The 17,078-nt window shown below is 41.9% G+C and overlaps 1 protein-coding gene across 4 annotated transcripts in view; it reads right to left on the minus strand.

Annotated features, from left to right (window-relative positions):
- Positions 1 to 1,882: 1,882 nt before the first annotated feature.
- The window catches only part of LOC132208588 (gastrula zinc finger protein XlCGF17.1-like), a 55,387-nt gene continuing 40,191 nt past the window's right edge, over positions 1,883 to 17,078 (minus strand). For 2 of the 4 annotated variants that reach the window (XM_059644064.1, XM_059644066.1), the window contains exons 3-4: positions 13,038 to 14,477; positions 1,883 to 4,038 (exon numbers count right to left, since the gene is read on the minus strand). In XM_059644064.1, coding sequence (XP_059500047.1) covers positions 13,404 to 14,324 — 921 coding nt within the window. In that variant the 5' untranslated portion in view covers positions 14,325 to 14,477 and the 3' untranslated portion in view covers positions 1,883 to 4,038; positions 13,038 to 13,403. The other 2 variants (XM_059644063.1, XM_059644065.1) reach the window with 2 other exon arrangements.

A 17,078-nucleotide genomic window follows, 5' to 3' on the forward strand; every position in this document is an offset into this window, starting at 1 on the left:
GGTTAGGGAAGCAGAGACAGGTTGGACTGGTTTTGGGATGCAGTGGGTGGAGGGGAAGAGCTGGGCTGGTTGTGTGGTGCAGTGGGGGGAGGGGACAAATTGGGCTGGTTTAGGGATGCGGTGGGGGAAGGGGAGATTTTGAAACTGGTGAAGTCCACATTGATACCATTAGGCTGAGGGTTCCCAAGCGGAATATGAGTTGCTGTTCCTGCAACCTTCGGGTGGCATCATTGTGGCACTGCAGGAGGCCCATGATGGACATGCCATCTAAAGGGTGGGAGGGGGAGTGGAAATTGTTTGCGACTGGGAGGTGCAGTTGCTTGTTGCGAACTGAGCGGAGGTGTTCTGCAAAGCGGTCCCCAAGCCTCCGCTTGGTTTCCCCAATGTAGAGGAAGCCACACCGGGTACAGTGGATGCAGTATACCACATTGGCAGATGTGCAGGTGAACCTCTGCTTAATGTGGAAAGTCATCTTGGGGCCTGGGATAGGGGGTGAGGGAGGAGGTGTGGGGGCAAGTGTAGCATTTCCTGCGGTTGCAGGGCAAGGTGCCAGGTGTGGTGGGGTCGGAGGGCAGTGTAGAGCGAACAAGGGAGTCACAGAGAGAGTGGTCTCTCCAGAAAGCAGACAGGGGTGGGGATGGAAAAATGTCTTGGGTGGTGGGGTCGGATTGTGGATGGCAGAAGTGTCGGAGGAACACACTGGTGAGAAGCGGGTCACCCGCTTCTTGTGTGGGCCAATAGTCACTCAGTCATCTCACCAACTGAGACACTTGTGAGTTCGCCAGTGGCTGCAGGGGTTTAGATCCTCCAGTTAATCACATCCTGGAGTAAATAATGTTCTGATCACTGGGTTTTGCTTTTGCTCATATTGACAATTCTTGGTATTCTAGATACATGGTTAACAATTCAGTTTTACTGAATTAAAAACATTGTTGTTGATATTCTTTCCCATCTCAGTGTTTAACATCATCTGCTGGAGCTCAAAGGATAATCTGGAGAGGGATCATTGGTAGGAACAGAACCTTAGCCTGGACACACTCCTCGGGGTCACACTGGGAGAGGCAAATAGCACATTGCTCTTTCCCATCTTTCTGTTCTCACAGTAAATTCCCCACGTGGGTTAACAGTGAGGTGTGCTGGAAATGTTTTCCAGCGGTACTTTTTAATGGTTCCAACTCCTAGACACAGAACAGAAGCCACTTTATAAGTCTGTTTCGAGTCAGGAACAACGTTACTGAATCCCAGAAATGTGTGTCAGTTCAGATACTGGTGTCAAACTGTGAACTGTTCCAGAATGAAAGTAAACAGGTTGAAATTTCTAATCTGAAATTGACTTTTGCCATCACAATGTAACCATGCCTGGTGCTAACTTTTAAAACAGACCTGTTGAAATAAGTTGTTCAAAGTCTGCATTAAAATAGCTGGAGGAGAATGTTAACCTCAGACACGATGATACAATTGTCATTTCATCTGCCAGGTGAGCAAGGACTTCTAGTATCTTTCTAGGATTTCTCTGTTTTATTTTGTTAAAATACCAGAATAAAGAAATATACATTAAAAGAATTACAAGTCATAGCAACACGGGAGTAGACTATTCGGCCCATCAGATGGCTCTGCACATGGGCTTTCGTAAACAATGGCGCTTGTCTGAAATGGTATTACGTCCTGTCCAGTCTGTCCAAGGGTCTCAGAAACTGATATTCAGACTTTGAGGCACACGGTGACTACACCTAGAGAAATGGTGGTTAGTAGCAAGAAAACGCCTGAGGTGAAGATCAGCAGCAGGACAGCAGTAAGTGAAGGGCTCAGAGGTGAAACCGAGCAATCAGACTGGAGGGAGGACTGTGGTGAGGACAGCCCTGACTAGACGAGAGAACACCTCGAGATTTGACCTTATTTATTTACTGCCATATGTACGGTGTAAAACCTTGTCTTGTGACCACTACAGGCAAACCATAGTAAGCAAGGATATACAGGTCATAGGATGCTGGCACAGAGTGAGGTGTGTAGCTTACGTCACACAGGAGATGTGCAGAGCAAGATCAACATTTTAACATGATTTGAAGTTAGATAGTCCATTCATCAGTCTAATAATGTCTGGAAAGAAGCTGTTCTTGAACCTGCTGGTGCGTGTGTTCAAGCTACTGTATCTTCTGCCTGATGGAAGAGGTTGTGGGAGAGCATTACACAGTGGGAGGGGTCTTTTATGATGTTGGTAGTCTTTCTTTGTAGGCATGTAGTCCATGGGTGGAAGGTTGGCTTCCATGATGGTGTGGCCTGCGCACACCGTCTTCTACAGTTTGTACAGTCGTGGGCAGAGCAGTTGCCGTACCAGGGCATTTTGAACCTGGGCAGTATGCTTTCAGTGGTGCATCTGTAAAAGTTGGTGATGGTCCTTATGGACTTGGCAAATTTCCTAAGGCGCCTGCAGAAGAAGAGACGTCGTTGTGCCTTCTTGACAATCACATCTAACTGATAAGTCCAGGCCAGTTTGTTGATTATCATCACTCCTAGAAACTTAGCTGTCAATTTCCACTCTGTTGACTTAGATGGGAATGTGTTCTCCTCCATTCTTCCTGAAGTCAATGATTCGTTCTTTTGTGTTGCTGACATTGAGAGAGAGGTTATCATTGCATCATGACACCACGCCTCCAGTCTCCTTTCTGTAGGACACAAACCTCAATTCAAGTGGGCAATATTTTTACACTTCGCCACTGAGCAACTTTCCAGAAGGTCGTGGGCCCAAACAGGCCAAGTAAGGGCAGGGCAACAGGAACGTTTTCAGGCCATTCAGCTCAGAGGCTGCAGAACAGAAATTGTACTGCAGTAGTTACAGGGAATTGCTGAACAAGCACTAACCTCCTTTCAACAGTGCCCCAAATGTACGCTGCAGAGGGAAATTGATACCAGTTAACGGTCTGCACTGGAGGGTTTATTATTGAGGGAGTGGGGGATGGAAGCTGATGGTGGTGCTGGTGCTGGTCCCTGAGTCTCAAATCAGCAATTGTCAATCCTTCAGCTACTTCCTGTAACATTTGGGTGACCACCTGACTGAGAAATTCATCCAGTGGCAATCTCCTCTTGTAAATCTCCAGTAAATCTGCCTCTACCACCCTCTCTGGCTGCACATTTCAGATAATAACCTTCCCCATTATTTAAGATTTTACTCTGACATTCTAGCCACTTGTGTGAAACAATGTGGAACGGAATGTTTGTCAGTGTTGACATGGCGACCTGTCTGCAGTGACATGACTGGGTTTCAAACTTCACCCTCTCCGCCGCTGCCTCCTCAATCAGCCTGAAACTATTTTCTTTCAAGCACTTGTCCAATTTCCTTTTGATTGTTCCTGAACCTGGGCATTGGAAAGATTTCTCGCCAGCGTAGATACTGGTGTACTAGCAGCTTGGATGAATTAATGAATCCCTTCCCACACACAAGAGCATGTGAAAGCTCTCCCCCCAGTGTGAATTCACTGATGTATCGACAGGCTGGATGATCGCCTGAATTTCTTGCTGCAGTAAGAGCTTTGGAATGGGGAGTATCCAATGGGAATGTGCTGGTTCTCCCTCAGTCCACACGGACATTTAAAGCTCTTATCCCAGTCACAGCAATGACACTGTCTCAATTTTGCAAATAAAAATATGTACCTCTTCCCACACACAGAAAAGTTAAATGGCCTCTCTCCAGTGTGAACCTGCTAGGCCATCAGCAAGGTGGATGAATGAAAAAATGCTTCACCACATTCACTGCAACAGAACAACCTCTCTCCTGGATGACTGCGTCAATGATATTCCAGCTCATATGAATAATTGAATACATTCTCACAGTCCCTACATTTATATGGTTTCTCCCCAATGTGACTCTGCTTGTGTTTTTGCAATCCAGATGATCAACTGCAGCCTCATCCACATCCACAACGTGCTGCAGTTTCTTCACTCTGTGAATGGGGTGCTTTCTGTTTCCAGGAATCAAGCATCACTGTCAGATCCTGATGTGATATTTGAGTTTTCCACTTGTACATATTCTCCATCCAATATCTGCTGAAACAAATTGAAAAAAGGGAATGAGAGAGAGAGGGAGAGAGAGAGAGAAACAACAAAAATACAAAATAAAAACTGAAAGAACTGTGGATGCTGTAAATCAGGAACAAAACTGGAAGTTGCTGGGAAAGGTCAGCAAGTCTGGCAGCGTCTGTGAAGATAAATCAAAGTTAATGTTTTGGGTCCAGTGACCCTTCCTCTGAACATCCGGGTCACCAGACCTGAAATGTTAACTTTGATTTTTCTTCACAGAAGTTGTCAGATTTGCTGAGCCTTTCCAGCAACTTCTGGTTTTTAAACAAAAATTCAAAGCAAGATTGTGAAATTGAGCTGAATAAAGCTGCTCTTTCATGGGGTCAGCAGGTGAAAGGGAGAGTCTGAAAGCTGCCAGATTTTACCAACTTACATAAGTGTCCATCAGGAAATGCAACCTACCACCAGGTTTTGGCCAACACAAGAGAAGTTGGGAAGTTAGCAAGGAAGGATTTCTACACTTGCATCTCAATGTGATGTTTGATGGAAACTGTCACCTCCACAAGTTGGAAAGCCAAGAGCAGCAGATCTGTGTAAACATTATCTCCAAATTCCCTTCAAGTCACATTCTGATTTGGACATAAGTTGCTGTTCCTGAATTGTTGCTGATGAAGATTCTATAAATCTTTATCAGAAAGCTTATGGTTGTACCTTCACCACCTTGTCTGCAACAGTTCAACAACAGGAAAACTATCGCCTTCTCAGTGGGGAACTTGGATTAGACAGATCTCCTCAAGTTCCATTTATTGCAATTTTTCTTTGGATTTTGGTTAGTAAGCAGTGTGTTTCCTGTGCATCTGAAATTAATAATTATCTCGTATTACTGTAGCCACAGCAGTTTATTTTAAAACAGGTTTTTGAGGCCTGGCTGTAAATTGGATATCTTTGCGAGCACCACTAACGGATTTTTTGTTCTTCTTAGATTATCTTCTAACCCGATAAGGAAAATAATGGGGCCTCAAGGTTTGATATTTACAAAACTTTCTTTTAAACAGTTGAGCAAAATGCCCATAGCTCAGAGAGAGAGACTTCAGCTTTCACTTTCACTTTGAGTTTTGAGTGGACTTCTGAGGTTATTGGAATAGGAATTCCCTGCAGTTCAGTTCTCTAAATAGTGAAGGAGATATCGTGAACTAGATAACCTTAGAATGAGGAGTTAGAGTTTGCCCCACACCAGACATGTTGTAACTAAACTTTAAAGCTGCTGAGCATATTTAAGCTCGAGTATATAATAGCTCCAGGGAGAAGCTCTAGCATTAAAGCATTAAAGCCAAAAGTGTGTTAAACCTGCAAAGGTGCAGACACAGAGGCTCTGGTGTGAGTACTTCATAACTCTTGGATACAGGCTAGGCCATTTAGGACTGAAATGAAAAACACTTATTCATTGAAAGGGTAGTGAACCTGTAGAATTTTCTCCCGTAGAAGGCTGTGAAGCCAAGTCTGAACATATTCAACAAGCAGATGGATTTTTTTTAGATTTTAAAGGTGTCAAGAAGTGCAGGGCAAAAGCAGGAATGGTGTACTGAGATGAGGATCAGTCACGATCACAATGAATGGCAAGGCAGGCTCAAATGCTGAATGGTCTATTCCTGCTCCCAGTTACTATGTTTCAATGAGTGCTGTATTGGGTAATGTACAAAAGCTATTTTGTTTCTTTTTAATTTATGACTGGGTTTTTGCAATTTGTGTAGTTATATGTTTACTGTGTTTTTAAAAATAATTTTTTTCAAATTGTACTATAAGTAAATGGTTTGTTTTATTCTATTTTAATATTCATCTCTTTTGCTAGTTAGTTTCTATTTAATTGTTAAAGCAAAATCTGCAGCACTATATGCTTATGTTTTAGTGAGAGATAACATTGTTAATCTATTAGATTTCTGCCTGGCTTGTCTAACAATGACTTCAGCTGGGATCATAACATGTGGAGGGTCATGGGGTCTCTTGATGGGATTTTGGAGTTCCTTAGCTCTAAAAACGATCTGTGTCTTTCTTGTCCAAATAACAACTACAGAATAGTTCCAGGGCATAAAGCAGAGTGTAGTGGGCATGTTCGTTGCACAAAACCTAACAATGGTTTAGATGTGGCTAAGAGTTTTCCGGAAGTGAAAGATAATTCACTGATCAATCTAAAATCTTTGAAAACTAAACCGAGAGAATTAGCAAATAAATTGAAGGTAGAAGTACAAGTAGGATCTTGTGAGGATGAGAAACTTCAAGTCATTTTACAACATTTAGAGTTGGAAGAAAGGAAACTTTGAAGCAGGATATCACAGTTGGAATTGGCTGATATATAGTTATAAATGAAAAGAGACAGGACTTTGAGAAAAATATAAATACCTGAAATTATAGAAAATGAAAAATAGAGAGTAATGAAATTAGAAGGCAAAGTGAACAGGGAATAATGGAGACAGAAAAGCAAGGAGAAATGCAAAAGGAGGTGGATTTTAAAAATCAAACTCCAAAGAGATAAAGAATTGGAGAACATGAGTTTGTCAAGGAAAAGGTGAGAATAGAGAAGTAAGAAACAGGTAATACCCTGAAGGGTAATAATGATTCCACTGAGGGAATTGATATACCCAAGAATCTATGCTTTGTATCTAAATTAACAAGGATGGAGCCAAGACATGCTTTACCTCATTTAAGAAGGTAGTTGCACAGATTAAATGACGAAAAGTGATTTGGACTCCCATGTTACAAAGTATTTTGGCACGCTATGACAGTATACACCAGCTTCCCAGGAGAACAGTCTGCAATGTAGGAAATTTTCTAAGTGACAACAATGAATGCTTATCTGCTCGTCTCTAAAGCTTATGAATTGAGGGTGACATTTACTGATACCCCCCTGAAACCTCCATTAGTGTACATGCGCAAAACACACACGTGCAGTACACCAGCTTGTACTGCCAATGAATTCTTACCAACCGGTTGTTAATCTTCAAGCTTACTTGGGCCCCACCGCATTTTGTTTTGTAACTAGTAGGGTTTTCACAAAGTCTGCACGAGTAGAGCTTTCTGCATTGCGTATGTCAGGAAACTCAGCTTTAGTTGAAGTTAGAGAAACATTTTGAGAAGTTATGGGAAATTACCATCATGAAATAATTCAAATAGCAGTCTTTCAAATTTATAAACTTATTTTGATAAGCACCAAGTGTTCATGACCAGTGAAGCAGCAAATGTGGCAGATACTGTTACTATCTCACACAGACACATATGTGGAGAAATGAATGTATGGCGATATTTCATCTCACCTGATTTTATGTCACTGGAGATGTTCTTTTCTCTCTCTTTCTCAGTCAATTCTTGTTGGAACCAAAAAGAATGTAGTATTTCCTCAGCATGAGGAAATCCTTCTAACACACAGCCAGTATGTTATCACACCCAAAGTGATGGTACAGGATTTAGATGATTGGCACACATAAGAAATGTGAGAATTCAAACAGTGTGAAAAAGGTAGTATTTGCAAACAAGAACAAGGGAAGGTCTAAGACTTGAGAGAATGAGGTTTATGGACTGTCATAGAGTCAGATACACAAATGGACTGAAGTTGAAGCGCAAAATGCAGCTTCGATGGTTTGACAGTGACATCACAGGCAGTCTGGCCAGAAGGTGGCCATAACTGGGTGTTAAATATCACAAGTTACAATGAATTTGAAATGAAAATAAAGGATGCAGCAACTGGATAGAAGGAAGACTGGTGCACTGGTACAAAAGAACTGTAGATAATCAAAGCAGTATGGAGATTTCATTTCAATAAAACAAACCCCTGTGAACATTGGAAATTTTAAACTAAAACAGAAATCGGACAAACACAGCAGGTCTGGTAGCATCTGGTGAGGAAGAATAGTTAACATTTCAAACCCTGAGAATGTAGTCCTGTATTCTTTGTTTCCAATTATGCAACGTCTGCAACATTTTGCTTTTATTGGTGGCATGAGGCTTTTCTCCTTGGAGAAGGGAAGTTAACTTGAGATCTGATTTGTGTGTGCAGAATCCTGAGATATCAGAACAGAGTCGATAGTGAGACATTGTTCACTGTGTTGGTGAAATCAGAAGCAGAGGATACCAGTTCAATGAGACTAACAAAGGAATTCTCATATGAGGAGGGTGAAACATCTTTCCCATTGCAAGTGGGAGAATGCATTGTCAGGTTCATTCAGCCCCTTTAGAAGAGAATTGGACAATTACGTGAATGAAAACGATGAGGGATTGGGACACGATGTGGTGCTCATGCACAGACACTGGGGGTCAAATTCTGTCCTTCGATTCTGTAACAAGATGCAGGGAATTCTGGGACTGCATGTGGCTCTCATAACCTCCCCCATCCCCAAACATTCAAATCAGATTAGAGAAATGAATGTGTGCATCACAGGCTGGTGAGAACAAGTGGGTTCAGGGCTGTGTGGGACCAGCACCAGCACCAGCACCAGCACCAGCATGGTGGGAAATGAGGAATTTAAACTGCACCTAAACTGGAAAAATCAGATGCGCTAATGTAGCCTTGATGAAGAGTTCATAAAATGTTCTCAAAATAGTCGCTTTGAACAGCATATTCTAAAGCTGACCAGAGAGCCAGTTGTACTGGACTTGATGTTGTGCAATGACAGAGGTTTAATTAACAACCTCACAGTGAAGGCACTCAGAGGTAGCAGTGACCCTAATCTGATGGAATTTTACAACCATTTTCGGGGACAGGAGTGGGTATCAGACTATTATTTTAAACTTAAATTAGGGCAGTCATGTGGGTGTGAAATCAGAGCTAGAGTGAAGTGGCAATTTAGCTTCAGAGGTCGGTTGAGATACAATGGCAAATAATTAAGGGGATACATCAGTATACACCCATCAGATACATTTGAGTGAGAAAGAAAAGTTCCAAGTCAATAAGTATGCTCCAGTAATCATCACACAGATATGGTGACAGGATGACATGGATTTGGAGCAGGATATTGAAGGATTCATGACATTGGAGGATTGGAAACTGGGAAAAAATGGAGGAAATATTACATCATCTGCGGGTAACTATAAAATGCATTTAAGATGATGTCAACTACAAAGAAGAAGCATACAATTGCTGAAGTATGGGTGGCAGATTAGACAAAGCAGAAGGTATAAAATGGCAAAGAATGACTACAAGATTAATAAGGAGAGAAAAAAAAAGTAGGAGACAAAGTTAGCCAAAATACGAAGACAGTTTAGCAGTTTCCCTGCATATTTAAAACAAAGTTCATAAAGGAAGCATCTGTACTAAAGGAGAAAAGTCTGACGAATTACTAATAGAAAACAAACAGATGGCAGGTGAATTGAACGGGTATTTTTCATTGGCCTTATTCAATAAGCAGGAATTAATCAGGAAATGGAGGAACTGAAGAAAATTACAATCACCAGAGAAACATATTGAGTGAATTGTCGGAACTACATGCTGAGACACGCTGAGTCCTGATGGACAGTATCCTGGAATTTAAAGGAAATGACCAGAGAGTTGATGTGTTGGTTTTGGTTTTGGATTTGGATTTGAAAATTCCCTAGATTTGGGGAAGATTCAGAGATTGGGAAACAAAGAAATTTAAATCCTTTATTCAAATGGGTATAGACATAGAATGCAGGTAACTGCGCACCAATTAACTTATAACGTATTCCCTGTGATGGATGTTATGATCAAAGATGACTTAGCAGGGCATGAAGCAAATTTTAAGGTGAGCAGTCCGTGGTTCGGTAAGAAATCAACTTTAAACAATTTATTGTCATTCTTTCAGGAAGTAACACATTCTTGATGAAAGGGAACCAATGGAGCATAATGGCACAGGTTTCTTGGGATAATTCAAGAGACACTGCAGAAATTCATTCCAAGGAAGAAGAAACTTGCTAAGGTGAGGATGAGACATTCACTACTGCACGGGATGGTGGGTAAAGATATTCCCATTGGTGAGATTGTTAGCTATGATGTGAGAGTGAATTGGGATGGCAATCAATGTAACTTAGAACCAAATAGTACGGAAATAAGTGTAAATGACAAGAATTCCTAAATATTTTCAGGGAACTGTTCAACAGCATTGTTTTATTTATTCATGGATTTGCACTTTATTAACTGGGCTAAGTTTTGCTGCCTGTCCTCAAATGACCTTGACATGGTGGCAGTGAGCTTGTGTGCGTTTGGTTTGGAGACACCCACAATGCTGTAAATGAGGATTTTAATCCAAAATATGTTTTCAGTCCAGCGAGAAAGGATGTACGACTAGACTTGGTTTTTGGAAATGAGGCGGGCTAAGATTATGCAAGGGACCTAGCATTAATCCCAATGGTACACCACTGGACACTGGCCTCCAGTCACACAAACAGCCTCCTCCCATCACCCACTGTCTCATCAGTCAGCCAATTTTGTATCCAACTTATCAAGTTATCCTAGATCCCCTGTACTTTGATCTTTAATTTTATCATGTGGACTTTCCTGTTTGGTCTCACCGGTGAGCTCCTTTTAATGGTTTAAATGTTACTTTACCGTCCATAAATAATATAAGGATTGGGTGGTTGTCCCTGGTGTATTAAAATGTGTAACACAATCTTTTCCACTGCCTGTACCAGGGACCATGCGGAGGTTTTTTGGAGGGTTGAAGAAACAGATCTGATGATCCTGAGTCTGATGAGTAGCGAAAGGGAGTGGGATCCCAGTCATGGGAACAATCTGATTTGGCCAAATTGTCTTGAGCAGTGACAAGAGAGTGAACAGGAGTGGAGAGCTTGATGATGAGCGCGGCAGGCAAGACAGTGATCTTGACCATATCAACAGCTCCCTGTCAACCATCTGACTGGAGTTTAAGTGTTTAGAGATGTACAAATGTTGCATTTCTTCCGCTGTTGCATTATTTCTGAGTTAACTTGGCCCCACGTTAATAATGTCATGGCAGGATATGGGATGTGAAGATTTACTGAATTAAACTTTGAGGTACTCTGTCCTGAAATAAACAGTGAATACTGAACATATGTTGAGTACACGGAGGTATTTGTCAATCTATGGGGTTAACTAGGTCTGAAAAGTAACCAACTGGAAAACCTTTCCCAATCACTTCTTGCACTACTAGAGCAGATAGGCCTTGTGTTGACAGCAAATCAATTGTACTACAATTGTAGAAGCAGTTTAAACACACTGTATGTTTAACATATTTGAATGATTTGACTTTTATTGAGGATATTAATCCCTATAACTGGGATGAGATTTATCCAATATTATCAGAAACAGACCTCAATGAACACTGTTCATCTCCAAATGTGCTTAGCAGCAAATCTCTGTCACGCAAGTAACTTGTGAATTGGCTGGTATCTTAGCAGATTGGATGAGTGAGTGAATCTCTTTCCAAACTTACACCAAATGACAAACGAGAAGCTATCACATTCCAAACTCAGAAGTGCCCTGTGTACCTCAGATTACTCTGAAATGGCAAGGTATCTTAAATTTTTGAGCATTAAATGAAACCAGCTGATTCAAACTGCTACTGCCATTCAGAATTACAGGATTGGTGTTCAACAGTACTGGAATGCTGCTGTCCAACCAAAAAATGTTCTGCCAATCACATAAATGTGTAATATGGGATATGTGTGATGCTAGGCATGTCTGCCATAATCCCAAAGACTGGCTGATCGTATCAAACAGCATTTCCTTTTGAATGTTTGCAATGGCAAGGTACTGACCATACTCAACTAGTCCATGCTTGTAAAATGCAAACGACAGCATTAGATGTAATTCTGCAATTTGACAACATTTTCAAAGTATTTCATAGTTATGAATTACAGTTGCTAATTGCTAAGAATTACACTGACAATCAATTTAGAGTTGTCAGTCCAGCTCACAGTGTGGTCCATTTGCATGCACTGGAATCCATGTGTGTTAGTACACAAGACCCTGTTATTTGTTGAAAGGCAAAACATATACAGATGCCGTACCTGTTTCAACTCAAAAAAATATAGGCATCAGCCATTAGGTGGTTAATTTTTCAGGTCAATGCCAATCACAGGCAATCTGCCTGGTTTAAAGTGTAAACAAAGCTTTGAAATGTCTGCTCCAGCCGCACAGGGTTTAAAATCACAAACAGTTTCCAAGTGAGGCAGAGTTTCAGCCAATAGGGGAGCTCCAGATCCAGTCCCACTCCTCAGACACCCCAAAAGGTTGGAGGAACGGCTGTTCATGCTCAGTCCTCCAACTAAACAAGAGTGTCATGAACACTTGGTATGGGAGTTGGAAAAAAATTTCTTTCCCAATCCTTCCAAATTAATGGGAAAATAAATTATAATTGGCGTTTTCCGCTATTTCTTAAATTCTCCCATTTCTTAGAGTTTTAATACTCAATTGTTTAGTGATAATTAACTGAGCTTTTAAAACTTTTCACTTCTAAGTGACTAAGCATAGTTCGCAAATATTAAGAGTTCACTAGATAGTTAAGTACACAGAGTACTGGGAGGTGTTTCATTCAATAATTCTGTTCTATTTTTAATCTTTCATGAGCTGTGTGCTCACAGTCAAGTTGGGGATGTCCTTACTTTCCAGGTGTTTGTTTTGCTGAGCTCTTCTCATTCTCAGCAGTTATGTTTGTATTTCCTCTGTCACTGATGCACACATTCAGTTCCGCATTTTTAAAAATATAAACTCTATTCACTGAGGTGTATGGGTTTGATTTAAAATGTTAGCGGGATAAAACAGCAGAAAGATCTAAAAGATGCAAGAGAAAAATTGGTTTTCTTTTTTAGTGGAATGTGCTTCGCTAATAAATGCTTGTTGGTTGATCGACAACAGACTAACAGCAAACTCCTATGGTTAAGTGGTTAAGCCAACAGACACAGAGAGAATGATGTAAATATAAATATTCCAATCTGAACCCCTCAGATCTGAAACATTTCTGAATGTGTCGTAATTCGCAAAGGCTAGGAAAGTAAAAGTTCAACCACAAATATCACATGAAGGAATAGGTTATACTCACTAGGAAAGCCTGAAGATCTTTTCCTTGGAAAAGAGAAGGCTGAGAGATGCCATATTAGCAATGGAAGGTTTTGTTCCAGTTTTGTGTTTACTAATGTAGGGAAAGCAGAAATGTGCCCATTAACTTCCAGCCAGGAAAGGTCATCGTTCTACATAAATTTTGATTTGATAGCACATTTCCAGCTTTCATCATTGTTATTTCTGACTTTATACACAATTGTAAAAGGGTTTTCTGATCAAGGGCTAGGATTTCTGTGCCATGGAAGAAAATGGCTTGAACGCACTTCTTGCTCTCCTCAAGATCAACTTGCTAGTTCAGTCCTGGCTGTAATGACCAGCAGCAATACTGTCAGAATCTGACTCCCAGTCAGTTGTGAACTCGCTGATGTTGCAGCAGATTGGATGACTCAGTGAATCCCTTCCCACAAACAGAGCAAGTAAATGGCCTGTCCTCTGTATGAGTGCGTTGGTGTTTCAGAAGGTGAGATGCACATGTGAATTTCTTTACACACATGGAGCAGGTGAATGGTCGCTCCCCAGTGTGAATTCGCTGGTGTGTGACCAGGGTCGATGATCGTGTAAATGCTTTCCCACACACAGAGCAGGTGAATGGCTTCTCTCCAGTGTGAGTGCGTTGGTGTCTCAGCAGGTTATTGCTACTTTTAAAAGTCTCCTCACAGTCAGAACATTTAAAAGTTCTCTTCGCAGAATGAACTCGCTGGTGTCTCAACAGGTTGGATGAATTAATGAATCCCTTCCTGCATGCAGAGCAGGTATATGGCCTCTCCCCAGTGTGGGTGCGCTGATGTACACAGAGTTCAGATGATTTTCTGACTCTAGTCTTGCAGTGAGAGCACCTGAAAGGTTTCTCATTGGTGTGAACACGTTTATGGGACATCAGGTCACCAGAACATTTGTAGCACTTTCCACAGTCTGAACATTTAAAAGGTCTGTCATTAGTGTGAACCCGCTGGTGAGCAAGCAGGTTGGATGACTCTCTGAATCCTCTTCCACACTTGGAGCAGGTGAACGGCCTGTCCCCCGTGTGAGTGCGTCCATGTATTTCCAGCTGGGATGGCCAACTGAATCTCTTCCCACAGTACTCACATTTCCATGGTTTGTCCATGGTGCTGGTGTCTTTGTGTCTCTCCAGGTTGGATGATTTGCTGAAACCTCTTTTACATAAAAAAACGTGTAATTTCTCTGGGTTGAGAATGGTGGAATGCTTATTCAGGCATCGTAATTGGTTAAAGCTCTTTACACAGTCAGTGCACGGTAACATTCTCATTTGGGTGTTTCTGTGTCTCACGATGAAGTTTTCCCCAACAGACAGAAGAGGCAAGCATTTCTATTTCCACATTGAAAAGCTGATGATAATCAGATCCTGACTAGTGATGTTTACTTTGCATTTGCCATTCACAAATCAGCTTCTCCCAATCCTCTGTAAAAGAAATACAGAATGTCAGTATTTTGCAATGATTTGTAGCTCAGGTCGTGGGTGAGATTGTTGACTTGCTCACCTTGAAAACAAAAACAAGCCAGCTCGGTGAGCAAGTCAACAACCTCAATGCCAGAATCATGATCAGTCCATTGATGGCAATTTAGAGTAAATAATTCTAGCTTCTCAGTCAGTCAGATTGATATTGTGAAGAGCCAGTGCAGACACGGCTGGTCAAAAGGTCTCCTTCCACACTGTAATATTTCTGTGACAGAATGTTCTTTCCACTCAAACTAATAAAAGCAAAAATAAAGAACAAAGTCATGAGGAAATTCCCAGCGTCAATGAGACTTTTTTTTACTCCATATTCCTTCCTGGGATGAGGGCACCGCTGGCTAGGCCAACACTTATTGCCCATCCCTAATTGCCCAGACGGCAGTTACGAGTCAACCACATTGCTGTGGGCCTCGAGTCACATGTAGGCCAGACCAGGTAAGGATGGCAATTTCCATCCCTGAAGAACTTTAGTGAGCCAGATGATTTTTCCAACAATCGACAATGGATTCACGGTCATCATTAGACTCTTAATTCTAGCTATTTATTGAAATCAATTTCCACCATCTGCCGTGGCAAGATTCAAACCCAGGTCCCCAGAACAACACCTGGGTCTCTGGATTAACAGGCCAGTGAGAATACCACGAGATGATTGCCTCCCCTTATGCTGACATGTTACCATTGTGGAAGGTATCAAATGTAATGGTTAGCAGTGTGTGCCCAGGGACAGCTGGGCATGGAAGACACTTCTCATGGAGGGCAGGCAGGAAAGTAGAATTAAAGTAACAATCTGATCAGCCATGATCTTACCAGAATGATAGAGAAAGCTCGCTGCGCTGACGACTGTTCCAGTTTCTTAAATAAGAATGCTCAGTAATAATACAAAGGAGGCTAAGAGGGCATTTAATAGAGATATCCAAGATGATCAGAGGATTAGATAGGGTGGACAGTGAGAGTCTTTTTCCGAGGATGATGACTTCAGCTTGTATAAGGGGGCATAGCTACAAATTGAGGGGTGATAGATTTAAGACAGATGTCAGAGGCAGGTTCTTTACTCAGAGAGTGGTAAGGGCGTGGAACGCCCTGCCTGCCAATGTAGTGAACTCAGCCACATTAGGGGCATTTAAACAGTCCTTGGATAAGCATATGGATAATGATGGGATAGTGTAGGGGGAGGTGCTTAGATTAATTCACAGGTCAGCGCAACATTGAGGGCTGAAGGGCCTGTTCTGTGCTGTATTGTTCTATATGTTCTATATTACACAATGCTGTTTTAGCCAGAATTCCCTGACTCACCAACTCTTCTCCACGTTGAGCAGCCACAGATGAGAAATCAGGGCTGAAGTGACACAAAACGAGAAGTTCAGCTCTTCTACGTATCAGGAGTTGCAGCCACAGCCACTCAACTGAATGTATCCAAGGCCCATGGCAACTCGAGGCTGCATAGGTCAGCTGTGGCTGGGAATGGGTGAAGCTGCTAAAAACCCCATTGTTAATTACGGTTACACGCCTGGCGCTAGGACCCAGCTGAGACCGTTCGAACCCCACTCACGATAGGAACCCAGTCAAGATGGCGACCACTAAACCGGAACCGCTTTTTGGGCAAGGGCCTGGATCTGGAAATACAGCACCTGTAGATTCATTTTTAGTTTTCATTGCCTTCCAGAGGTGTTTAGAAACCCCTCCCGGGCCTCTGTGGTTTCCATCGCTCCCGTCGCACTTTCAACCTTTACCGACTGCGAATATGACAAAAGAACGTCTTTCCCCGTCGCCATTACTCTCAGCGCACACATTCCAAAGAATTCAACGGCATGACGCTTGCGCAGTGCTGTCCTGTAATGTTAATCAGGGACCTTTATCAGCGCGGGGACTGCTGGGTAGAGGCACTGCCATTGAAAACCCTCAATCAATAAAAATTTTACTGTGATGCAGCAGATGGAGAACGGTGCAGGACAAAAAAACGATACAGCACAGAAGCAGGCTCTTCAGTCCTCCAAGCATGCGCTGACAGGTTTTGCCCTTGCATATTAAAACTGTGTTCTCTTACATCCCTCTGTTCCCTTCCTATTCATAGACAATGTATACATAATATTTACTTTTTCAATATTTCAAGTCTGAATCTATAAATAAGATAATTTTGTTAATTTATTGCAGAAAGATGTAAAAGGAACCTAAGGGGCATTTTTTTTTCATGTCGAGGGTAGTGCGTGTATGGAATGAGCTACCAGAGGAAGTGGTAGGGGCTGGTACAATTACAACATTTAAAAGGTATCTAGATGGGTGCGTGAACAGGAAGAGTTTGCAGGGGTGTGGGCCAAATGGTATTAAATGGGACCACATTAATTAGGATACCTGGTTGGCTTGGACGCATTGGACCAAAGATTCTGAATCCATGCTGTGCAACTCTGTGGCTCTAAGTTGGAGAGTGGCAGAGTTGCTTCTGAGACTAAGATCCTGAATTTAAAAAGAGGAAACCATGATGGCATGGCACACAAACCGGCCATAATAAATTGGGGAGTATTACTTCAGGGGATAGAAGTGGATAGGCTA

This window comes from Stegostoma tigrinum, unplaced genomic scaffold, assembly GCF_030684315.1.
Source record: "Stegostoma tigrinum isolate sSteTig4 unplaced genomic scaffold, sSteTig4.hap1 scaffold_49, whole genome shotgun sequence".
Classification (NCBI taxonomy): Eukaryota; Metazoa; Chordata; class Chondrichthyes; order Orectolobiformes; family Stegostomatidae; genus Stegostoma; species Stegostoma tigrinum.